At 46.8% G+C, this 12,785-nt stretch overlaps 1 protein-coding gene across 2 annotated transcripts in view; it reads left to right on the forward strand.

The window, feature by feature from the left end:
* The window catches only part of PLPPR3 (phospholipid phosphatase related 3), a 64,352-nt gene that overhangs the window by 30,249 nt on the left and 21,318 nt on the right, over positions 1-12,785 (forward strand). The window contains exons 5-6 of one of the 2 annotated variants that reach the window (XM_044269571.1): positions 2,701-2,768; positions 2,874-3,112. In XM_044269571.1, the coding sequence (XP_044125506.1) occupies positions 2,701-2,768; positions 2,874-3,112 (307 nt within the window). The remainder of the gene's footprint in view (positions 1-2,700; positions 2,769-2,873; positions 3,113-12,785) is intronic. The other variant, XM_044269578.1, reaches the window with a different exon arrangement.

Consider the following 12,785-nt stretch of genomic DNA (forward strand, 5'->3'; position numbering starts at 1 on the left):
ATGGCTCAAGCGGTGCGCCGCCTGCACCGGCCCCTGATAGGCTGCAGGCACTAGGCCGGCAGCCTATCAGAAGAAGGGGAAAGGACACGCCTCTCCCTCCCCTGCTCCGCCGCACTAGCACAGACATCTGTATCGCTGTCCTGAGGACAGCGATACAGATGACTATGGAGATGAGCGCAATGGAAGCGCTCATCTCCCTGTGCCCTGCGGCCGCCGCCCCCCACTTTTGAGCACCTCGGGGGGGGGACAATTGCCCCATTGCCCCCCCTGGATCCGCCAGTCCTGCCCTGCACAGTGCGCACCGAAATTAATGCGGGAATTTCAGTTGGGGGGCTACATGAGGGGGCACAGTGTGATGTAGGGGGTGACACCACTGTGCATACTTCTTTTTTTTTTTTTTTGGTGGGGGGATCCATAAGACACCAAAGTAACCACATGCATTTTTATTTATTATTTTTTTATCAAAACTGGTGCAAAAGAAGACTAGCTTAGTGCCCATGGCAATCAGATTGATCCTTTCATTTTCCAGAGGTGGAATCTGATTGGTTGCTATGGGCAAATAATCCAGTTTTCCCTTACACCAGTTTTTATAAATCCCCCCCATTGTGTTTGTCCATTAGCATTTTCTACATGGCGTCTGATATGAAGATGCTTGGAAAAAAAAAACACAAGAGTTACAACAAGCCAAATTTTTTTAAAGAAGCCAGAAACACAAAACACTCCAACCAAAATTACAAAAACACAAAGTTATATTTCCCATAGACCTTCAGCCAATGTTTGGAGCTGGTATTAATGCAAAATTTCACAAACAATTACAGATTTTAAATTCCGCACAGCAGGTCAGTTTCCTCACCTAAGAATAAAGCAGAGGGTACATGAGATGTCTAATCTCATACACTTTGCTGGTACTGTATTACGCTGTGCTTTTTCTACATGGGAATCCGTACAGAAAAAACGTGCATATCCACATCATGTACAGTTAGCCTAAGTTTACACTGTCTACATTTTAGACAGGATTAGTATTTATGCCCCATTGTATATGACCCTCATGCAGACATCGTAGAAGAAATCAACTTGGATCCTTGTACTTGATGTAGAGAGTCCCAAGTTCATTTCCAAGCTTCATCAACTTTTGTACGCTGAAAATAAAAACCTTAGGTTGATTTTAGGTTTCTAGGGGAGGAAGAATACCATAACTATTTCCCTGTACCATAGGGCCCTTGTAAAGAATAAGATGGACATCTACTCATGTCTAGTCACACTCATCTCATGTGACACTTTTATTTTCATACAACTGTTGGGTCGCCGATTGAAGGGCATACCTTTCAACCTACCTACAACCGTTTGGACTGTCATAGTTATCATTCGTTTAATTGGTACACATTTCCTTTCTTATAAATATCTATTATATTCCTTTTATGAAGAAAACTTCCAATGGTTGCTTTAGTAGCAAACACCTCTAGGTTGGGCCATTAAAAGGAATGTGTCCCCGGTAATTTTTTCTGCTAGTTAAAACCAGATAGTTACACATATCCTTTTTTATCTGTTTTTTATTCGATAATTGTATACTTTTTATTCTATTTCCTGAACATGATTAAGAAGGCAGCCATCTTGACTGAGCTGTTAACAGTATTTAGAGATATGCTTTACAGCAGCCACCCTGGACCATAGACACAATGGTCTGAGGGTACCTCAAGGACTTCTATGAGAGAGTTTTCTAGGTATGGTCTGGACTGTGACCTGTGCAGTCTGGAGGCAGTAGATAAGGTGTGACAATCATCTATTGTGAATGGTGGATCCTGTGTTATCTATATGGAGTTGATACTGTTCATTGTAATCCTGCCTGGGATGATGATGATAATGATGAGATGACTGCTGAAAAGTGATCTGTGCAGAACAGGAAGTCTCAACATATTATGTCCAGTGCAAAACATCAAGATTTTAGAATTTTTGGGAAATATAATTACATAGAAAATTAAAAATAACATCACCAAAAATTCTTTAAAACCATGTTTAACATAAAAACTTGATTTAAACAATAGGTAATTCTGGTGACACGTTCCCTTTAACCTCCTAGTTCAGCTTTATGCCCTTTGCCTTGTGTTGTGTTTTTGAGGGTTACATGGAATTTGACTTTCTAAAGTATGGGTAAAAAGCAAATGTGCTTTTAGTTTTTGTAGTAGGGCAGTTTTCAGCCAGTCTATTAGGAAGTCTCGGAATTACTGTATTTGCATAAAGTTGTACGCTATGTAATGCTGATAAGGCCCCATGCACACGGCCGTGTTTGACGGCCGTGTGCGGGCCGTGGAACCGCGGCCTGGATCCCTCCTGAGAGCAGGAGCGCACGGCGTCACTGGTTGCTATGACGCCGTGCGCTCCCTGCTGCCGCCGCAATACAGTAATACACTGGTATGATCTATACCAGTGTATTACTGTACTGTGCCGGCAGCAGGGAGCGCACGGCGTCATAGCAACCAGTGACGCCGTGCGCTCCTGCTCTCAGGAGGGATCCAGGCCGCGGTTCCACGGCCCGCACATGGCCGTGTGCATGGGGCCTAAAACTGCTGTACACACAATATGGCATGCACCTGCACCTGATTTCCAGGGGACGGAGTCTACTTATTAGTTACTAGCTATAATCCAGATGTGGCTGTGATAAATATTAATGTGTGTTCAATAAAAATCTTTATGTGTCTTCAGGAAGACGTTTCCTTCTCAACACGCCACTCTTTCAGCATTTGCAGCGGTCTATGTGTCTGTAAGTATCTGTCTGTTCATCAATATCTAAAAAAAAGTGCGACAAGGAAATGGATAAAAATGGGGAATAGCCAATATACTAAAGAATGGACCAGAGCTAGTGAAGACCATCACAGTGTACATGGTGGGGACATCTGTATACTATGTAATGAGATTCATTTCTGTATCATTATTCTTCCAGATGTACTTTAACTCCATCATATCAGACAGTACAAAACTTCTGAAGCCACTTCTGGTTTTTGCCTTTTCCATTGCTGCTGGTGTATGTGGCCTAACCCAAATTACCCAGTATCGTAGTCACCCTGTGGATGTATATGCAGGGTTTCTTATTGGTTCGGGGATAGCTGCCTATTTGGTGAGTATGACCACATACCTTTTAATTTTTGATACTATTGTATAGACAATTAGGATATGCTGTAAATGTGCACAGTTGGAAGGAATATTGACTGTGCATATTAGGCTACTTTCATACTCGCGTTTTCGTTTCCGTTTGTGAGATCCGTTCAGGGCTCTCACAAGCGGTCCAAAACGGATCAGTTTGCATTCTAATGCATTCTGAATGGAAAAGGATCCGCTCAGAATACATCAGTTCAGTCTCCATTCCGCTTTGGAGGCGGAAACCAAAACGCTGCTTGCATGAGTGTCTGATGAAACTAAGCCAAACGAATCCGTCCTGGCACACAATGTAAGTCAATGGTGACGGATCCGTTTTCACTGACTCGATCTGGCACAATAGAAAACGGATCCGTTCTCCATTGACTTTCAATGGTGTTCAAGACTAGGGATGAGCGAACTCGAACTGTATAGTTCGGGTTCGTACCGAATTTTGGGGTGTCCGTGACACGGACCCGAACCCGGACATTTTCGTAAAAGTCCGGGTTCGGGTTCGGTGTTCGTCGCTTTCTTCGCGCTTTTGTGACGCTTTCTTGGCGCTTTTTGAAAGGCTGCAAAGCAGCCAATCAACAAGCGTCATACTACTTGCCCCAAGAGGCCATCACAGCCATGCCTACTATTGGCATGGCTGTGATTGGCCAGAGCACCATGTGACCCAGCCTCTATTTAAGCTGGAGTCACATAGCGCCGCCCGTCACTCTGCTCTGATTAGCGTAGGGAGAGGTTGCGGCTGCGACAGTAGGGCGAGATTAGGCAGATTAACTCCTCCAAAGGACTTGATTAACTGATCGATCTGCAGCTGTGGATCATTGAGCTGCTGATCCTCAATTGCTCACTGTTTTTAGGCTGCACAGACCGTTTGTCAGTCTCATTTTTCTGGGGTGATCGGCGGCCATTTTGTGTCTTGTGGTGCGCCAGCACAAGCTGCGACCAAGTGCATTTAACCCTCAATGGTGTGGTTGTTTTTTGGCTAAAGCCTACATCAGGGTGAAGCTGTCACACCAAGTGCATTTAACCAGCAATAGTCTGTTCATTTTTTGGCCATATACAAAATCAGGGGCAAGCTGCGCCTGTCACCAAGTGCATTTAACCCTCAATGGTGTGGTTGTTTTTTGGCTAAAGCCTACATCAGGGTGAAGCTGTCACACCAAGTGCATTTAACCAGCAATAGTCTGTTCATTTTTTGGCCATATACAAAATCAGGGGCAAGCTGCGCCTGTCACCAAGTGCATTTAACCCTCAATGGTGTGGTTGTTTTTTGGCTAAAGCCTACATCAGGGTGAAGCTGTCACACCAAGTGCATTTAACCAGCAATAGTCTGTTCATTTTTTGGCCATATACAAAATCAGGGGCAAGCTGCGCCTGTCACCAAGTGCATTTAACCCTCAATGGTGTGGTTGTTTTTTGGCTAAAGCCTACATCAGGGTGAAGCTGTCACACCAAGTGCATTTAACCAGCAATAGTCTGTTCATTTTTTGGCCATATCCCAGTCTAATTCTGTCACTAAATCCATACCGGTCACCCAGCGCCTAAATACTAGGCCTCAAATTTATATCCAGCTAAATCTGTCCCTAGTGCTGTAGCTGGGCGAGTTATTTAGTGTCCGTTCAAGCACATTTCTTGTTCTGGGTTGAAATACAATTCCCAATTTAGCAATTTCATAATTTAGTGGTTCCTGCTATATCAGAGCTATTTGAAATCTATCCCAAAAAGGGTATATAATATTGAAGGTGCACATTGGGTCATTCAGAATAACTTCACACACACGCTACTGTGCATTTCCAAGTCTAATTCTGTCACTAAACCCATACCTGTCACCCAGCGCCTAAATACTAAGCCTCAAATTTAAATCCCTCTAAATCTCTCGTTACCCACCGCTGTACTGTTGTTGCTGGGCAAGATATTTAGTGTCCGTCAAAGCACATTTTTTGTTCTGGGTTGAAGTACAATTCCCAATTTAGCAATTTCATAATTTAGTGGTTTCTGCTATATCAGAGCTATTTGAAATCTATCCCTAAAAGGGTATATAATATTGAAGGTGCACATAGGGTCATTCAGAATAACTTCACACACACGCTTCTGTGCATTTCCAAGTCTAATTCTGTCACTAAATCCATACCGGTGACCCAGCGCCTAAATACTAGGCCTCAAATTTAAATCCCTCTAAATCTCTCGTTACCCACCACTGTACTGTTGTTGCTGGGCAAGATATTTAGTGTCCGTCAAAGCACATTTTTTGTTCTGGGTTGAAGTACAATTCCCAATTTAGCAATTTCATAATTTAGTGGTTTCTGCTATATCAGAGCTATTTGAAATCTATCCCTAAAAGGGTATATAATATTGAAGGTGCACATAGGGTCATTCAGAATAACTTCACACACACGCTTCTGTGCATTTCCAAGTCTAATTCTGTCACTAAATCCATACCGGTGACCCAGCGCCTAAATACTAGGCCTCAAATTTAAATCCCTCTAAATCTCTCGTTACCCACCGCTGTACTGTTGTTGCTGGGCAAGATATTTAGTGTCCGTCAAAGCACATTTTTTGTTCTGGGTTGAAGTACAATTCCCAATTTAGCAATTTCATAATTTAGTGGTTTCTGCTATATCAGAGCTATTTGAAATCTATCCCTAAAAGGGTATATAATATTGAAGGTGCACATAGGGTCATTCAGAATAACTTCACACACACGCTTCTGTGCATTTCCAAGTCTAATTCTGTCACTAAATCCATACCGGTGACCCAGCGCCTAAATACTAGGCCTCAAATTTAAATCCCTCTAAATCTCTCGTTACCCACCGCTGTACTGTTGTTGCTGGGCAAGATATTTAGTGTCCGTCAAAGCACATTTTTTGTTCTGGGTTGAAGTACAATTCCCAATTTAGCAATTTCATAATTTAGTGGTTCCTGCTATATCAGAGCTATTTGAAATCTATCCCAAAAAGGGTATATAATATTGAAGGTGCACATTGGGTCATTCAGAATAACTTCACACACACCCGCTACTGTGTATTTCCAAGTCTAATTCTGTCACTAAACCCATACCTGTCACCCAGCGCCTAAATACTAGGCCTCAAATTTAAATCCCTCTAAATCTCTCGTTACCCACCGCTGTACTGTTGTTGCTGGGCAAGATATTTAGTGTCCGTCAAAGCACATTTTTTGTTCTGGGTTGAAGTACAATTCCCAATTTAGCAATTTCATAATTTAGTGGTTTCTGCTATATCAGAGCTATTTGAAATCTATCCCTAAAAGGGTATATAATATTGAAGGTGCACATAGGGTCATTCAGAATAACTTCACACACACGCTTCTGTGCATTTCCAAGTCTAATTCTGTCACTAAATCCATACCGGTGACCCAGCGCCTAAATACTAGGCCTCAAATTTAAATCCCTCTAAATCTCTCGTTACCCACCGCTGTACTGTTGTTGCTGGGCAAGATATTTAGTGTCCGTCAAAGCACATTTTTTGTTCTGGGTTGAAGTACAATTCCCAATTTAGCAATTTCATAATTTAGTGGTTTCTGCTATATCAGAGCTATTTGAAATCTATCCCTAAAAGGGTATATAATATTGAAGGTGCACATAGGGTCATTCAGAATAACTTCACACACACGCTTCTGTGCATTTCCAAGTCTAATTCTGTCACTAAATCCATACCGGTGACCCAGCGCCTAAATACTAGGCCTCAAATTTAAATCCCTCTAAATCTCTCGTTACCCACCGCTGTACTGTTGTTGCTGGGCAAGATATTTAGTGTCCGTCAAAGCACATTTTTTGTTCTGGGTTGAAGTACAATTCCCAATTTAGCAATTTCATAATTTAGTGGTTCCTGCTATATCAGAGCTATTTGAAATCTATCCCAAAAAGGGTATATAATATTGAAGGTGCACATTGGGTCATTCAGAATAACTTCACACACACCCGCTACTGTGTATTTCCAAGTCTAATTCTGTCACTAAACCCATACCTGTCACCCAGCGCCTAAATACTAGGCCTCAAATTTAAATCCCTCTAAATCTCTCGTTACCGCTGTACTGTTGTAGCTGGGAAAGTTATTTAGTGCCCGTCAAAGCACATTTTTTGTTCTGGGTTGAAGTACAATTCCCAATTTAGCAATTTCATAATTTAGTGGTTCCTGCTATATCAGAGCTATTTGAAATCTATCCCAAAAAGTGTATATAATATTCAAGGTGCACATTGGGTCATTCAGAATAACTTCACACACACGCTTCTGTGCATTTCCAAGTCTAATTCTGTCACTAAATCCATACCGGTCACCCAGCGCCTAAATACTAGGCCTCAAATTTATATCCCGCTGAATTTGAATACAATACATTGGGCCAAATAATATATTTGTTGTTGTGGTGAACCATAACAATGAGAAAAACATCTAGTAAGGGACGCGGACGTGGACATGGTCGTGGTGGTGTTAGTGGACCCTCTGGTGCTGGGAGAGGACGTGGCCGTTCTGCCACATCCACACGTCCTAGTGTACCAACTACCTCAGGTCCCAGTAGCCGCCAGAATTTACAGCGATATATGGTGGGGCCCAATGCCGTTCTAAGGATGGTAAGGCCTGAGCAGGTACAGGCATTAGTCAATTGGGTGGCCGACAGTGGATCCAGCACGTTCACATTATCTCCCACCCAGTCTTCTGCAGAAAGCGCACAGATGGCGCCTGAAAACCAACCCCATCAGTCTGTCACATCACCCCCATGCATACCAGGGAAACTGTCTCAGCCTCAAGTTATGCAGCAGTCTCTTATGCTGTTTGAAGACTCCGCTGGCAGGGTTTCCCAAGGGCATCCACCTAGCCCTTCCCCAGCGGTGAAAGACATAGAATGCACTGACGCACAACCACTTATGTTTCCTGATGATGAGGACATGGGAATACCACCTCAGCATGTCTCTGATGATGACGAAACACAGGTGCCAACTGCTGCGTCTTTCTGCAGTGTGCAGACTGAACAGGAGGTCAGGGATCAAGACTGGGTGGAAGACGATGCAGGGGACGATGAGGTCCTAGACCCCACATGGAATGAAGGTCGTGCCACTGACTTTCACAGTTCGGAGGAAGAGGCAGTGGTGAGACCGAGCCAACAGCGTAGCAAAAGAGGGAGCAGTGGGCAAAAGCAGAACACCCGCCGCCAAGAGACTCCGCCTGCTACTGACCGCCGCCATCTGGGACCGAGCACCCCAAAGGCAGCTTCAAGGAGTTCCCTGGCATGGCACTTCTTCAAACAATGTGCTGACGACAAGACCCGAGTGGTTTGCACGCTGTGCCATCAGAGCCTGAAGCGAGGCATTAACGTTCTGAACCTGAGCACAACCTGCATGACCAGGCACCTGCATGCAAAGCATGAACTGCAGTGGAGTAAACACCTTAAAACCAAGGAAGTCACTCAGGCTCCCCCTGCTACCTCTTCTGCTGCTGCCGCCTCGGCCTATTCTGCTGCTGCCGCCTCGGCCTCTTCCTCCGCCTCTGGAGGAACGTTGGCACCTGCCGCCCAGCAAACAGGGGATGTACCACCAACACCACCACCACCACCTCCGTCACCAAGCGTCTCAACCATGTCACACGCCAGCGTTCAGCTCTCCATCTCACAAACATTTGATAGAAAGCGTAAATTCCCACCTAGCCACCCTCGATCCCTGGCCCTGAATGCCAGCATTTCTAAACTACTGGCCTATGAAATGCTGTCATTTAGGCTGGTGGACACAGACAGCTTCAAACAGCTCATGTCGCTTGCTGTCCCACAGTATGTTGTTCCCAGCCGGCACTACTTCTCCAAGAGAGCCGTGCCTTCCCTGCACAACCAAGTATCCGATAAAATCAAGTGTGCACTGCGCAACACCATCTGTAGCAAGGTCCACCTAACCACAGATACGTGGACCAGTAAGCACGGCCAGGGACGCTATATCTCCCTAACTGCACACTGGGTAAATGTAGTGGCAGCTGGGCCCCAGGCGGAGAGCTGTTTGGCGCACGTCCTGCCGCCGCCAAGGATCGCAGGGCAACATTCTTTGCCTCCTGTTGCCACCTCCTCCTTCTCGGCTTCCTCCTCCTCTTCTTCCACCTGCTCATCCAGTCAGCCACACACCTTCACCACCAACTTCAGCACAGCCCGGGGTAAACGTCAGCAGGCCATTCTGAAACTCATATGTTTGGGGGACAGGCCCCACACCGCACAGGAGTTGTGGCGGGGTATTGAACAACAGACCGACGAGTGGTTGCTGCCGGTGAGCCTCAAGCCCGGCCTGGTGGTGTGTGATAATGGGCGAAATCTCGTTGCAGCTCTGGGACTAGCCAATTTGACGCACATCCCTTGCTTGGCGCATGTGCTGAATTTGGTGGTGCAGAAGTTCATTCACAACTACCCCGACATGTCAGAGCTGCTGCATAAAGTGCGGGCCGTCTGTTCGCGCTTCCGGCGTTCACATCCTGCCGCTGCTCGCCTGTCTGCGCTACAGCGTAACTTCGGCCTTCCCGCTCACCGCCTCATATGCGACGTGCCCACCAGGTGGAACTCCACCTTGCACATGCTGGACAGACTGTGCGAGCAGCAGCAGGCCATAGTGGAGTTTCAGCTGCAGCACGCACGGGTCAGTCGCACTACAGAACAGCACCACTTCACCACCAATGACTGGGCCTCCATGCGAGACCTGTGTGCCCTGTTGCGCTGTTTCGAGTACTCCACCAACATGGCCAGTGGCGATGACACCGTTATCAGCGTTACAATACCACTTCTATGTCTCCTTGAGAAAACACTTAGGGCGATGATGGAACAGGAGGTGGCCCAGGAGGAGGAGGAGGAGGATGAGGAAGAGGGGTCATTTTTAGCACTTTCAGGCCAGTCTCTTCGAAGTGACTCAGAGGGAGGTTTTTTGCAACAGCAGAGGCCAGGTACAAATGTGGCCAGCCAGGGCCCACTACTGGAGGACGAGGAGGACGAGGATGAGGAGGAGGTGGAGGAGGATGAGGATGAAGCATGGTCACAGCGGGGTGGCACCCAACGCAGCTCGGGTCCATCACTGGTGCGTGGCTGGGGGGAAAGGCAGGACGATGACGATACGCCTCCCACAGAGGACAGCTTGTCCTTACCCCTGGGCAGCCTGGCACACATGAGCGACTACATGCTGCAGTGCCTGCGCAACGACAGCAGAGTTGCCCACATTTTAACCTGTGCGGACTACTGGGTTGCCACCCTGCTGGATCCACGCTACAAAGACAATGTGCCCACCTTACTTCCTGCACTGGAGCGTGATAGGAAGATGCGCGAGTACAAGCGCACGTTGGTAGACGCGCTACTGAGAGCATTCCCAAATGTCACAGGGGAACAAGTGGAAGCCCAAGGCCAAGGCAGAGGAGGAGCAAGAGGTCGCCAAGGCAGCTGTGTCACGGCCAGCTCCTCTGAGGGCAGGGTTAGCATGGCAGAGATGTGGAAAACTTTTGTCAACACGCCACAGCTAACTGCACCACCACCTGATACGCAACGTGTTAGCAGGAGGCAACATTTCACTAACATGGTGGAACAGTACGTGTGCACACCCCTCCACGTACTGACTGATGGTTCGGCCCCATTCAACTTCTGGGTCTCTAAATTGTCCACGTGGCCAGAGCTAGCCTTTTATGCCTTGGAGGTGCTGGCCTGCCCGGCAGCCAGCGTTTTGTCTGAACGTGTATTCAGCACGGCAGGGGGCGTCATTACAGACAAACGCAGCCGCCTGTCTACAGCCAATGTGGACAAGCTGACGTTCATAAAAATGAACCAGGCATGGATCCCACAGGACCTGTCCGTCCCTTGTCCAGATTAGACATTAACTACCTCCCCATAACCATATATTATTGGACTCCAGGGCACTTCCTCATTCAATCCTATTTTTATTTTCATTTTACCATTATATTGCGATGCTACCCAAAGTTGAATGAACCTCTCCTCTGCCTGTGTGCTAGGCCTAAATATATGCCAATGGACTGTTGCAGTGGTGGCTGACATGAAGCCTGATTCTCTGCTATGACATGCAGACTAATTCTCTGCTGACATGAAGCCAGATTGTCTGTTACGGGACCTCTCTCCTCTGCCTGGGTGCTGGGCCTAAATTTATGACAATGGACTGTTGCAGTGGTGGCTGACGTGAAGCCTGATTCTCTGCTATGACATGCAGACTGATTCTCTGCTGACATGAAGCCAGATCGTCTGTTACGGGACCTCTCTGCTCTGCCTGTGTGCTAGGCCTAAATATATGCCAATGGACTGTTGCAGTGGTGGGTGACGTGAAGCCTCATTCTCTGCTATGACATGCAGACTGATTCTCTGCTGACATGAAGCCAGATTGTCTGTTACGGGACCTCTCTGCTCTGCCTGTGTGCTAGGCCTAAATATATGCCAATGGACTGTTGCAGTGGTGGGTGACGTGAAGCCTCATTCTCTGCTATGACATGCAGACTGATTCTCTGCTGTCATGAAGCCAGATTGTCTGTTACGGGACCTCTCTGCTCTGCCTGTGTGCTAGGCCTAAATATATGCCAATGGACTGTTGCAGTGGTGGGTGACGTGAAGCCTCATTCTCTGCTATGACATGCAGACTGATTCTCTGCTGACATGAAGCCAGATTGTCTGTTACGGGACCTCTCTGCTCTGCCTGTGTGCTAGGCCTAAATATATGCCAATGGACTGTTGCAGTGGTGGGTGACGTGAAGCCTCATTCTCTGCTATGACATGCAGACTGATTCTCTGCTGTCATGAAGCCAGATTGTCTGTTACGGGACCTCTCTGCTCTGCCTGTGTGCTAGGCCTAAATATATGCCAATGGACTGTTGCAGTGGTGGGTGACGTGAAGCCTCATTCTCTGCTATGACATGCAGACTGATTCTCTGCTGACATGAAGCCAGATTGTCTGTTACGGGACCTCTCTGCTCTGCCTGTGTGCTAGGCCTAAATATATGCCAATGGACTGTTGCAGTGGTGGGTGACGTGAAGCCTCATTCTCTGCTATGACATGCAGACTGATTCTCTGCTGTCATGAAGCCAGATTGTCTGTTACGGGACCTCTCTGCTCTGCCTGTGTGCTAGGCCTAAATATATGCCAATGGACTGTTGCAGTGGTGGGTGACGTGAAGCCTCATTCTCTGCTATGACATGCAGACTAATTCTCTGCTGACATGAAGACAGATTCTCTGTTACGGGACCTCTCTCCTCTGCCTGTGTGTGTGCTGGGCCTAAATATATGCCAATGGACTGTTGCAGTGGTGGCTGACGTGAAGCCTCATTCTCTGCTATGACATGCAGACTGATTCTCTGCTGACATGAAGCCAGATTCTCTGTTACGGGACCTCTCTCCTCTGCCTGTGTGTGTGCTGGGCCTAAATATATGCCAATGGACTGTTGCAGTGGTGGCTGACGTGAAGCCTCATTCTCTGCTATGACATGCAGACTGATTCTCTGCTGACATGAAGCCAGATTCTCTGTTACGGGACCTCTCTCCTCTGCCTGTGTGTGTGCTGGGCCTAAATATATGCCAATGGACTGTTGCAGTGGTGGCTGACGTGAAGCCTCATTCTCTGCTATGACATGCAGACTGATTCTCTGCTGACATGAAGCCAGATTCTCTGTTACGGGACCTCTCTCCT

This window comes from Bufo gargarizans, chromosome 1 (genome assembly GCF_014858855.1).
Source record: "Bufo gargarizans isolate SCDJY-AF-19 chromosome 1, ASM1485885v1, whole genome shotgun sequence".
Lineage (NCBI taxonomy): Eukaryota > Metazoa > Chordata > Amphibia > Anura > Bufonidae > Bufo > Bufo gargarizans.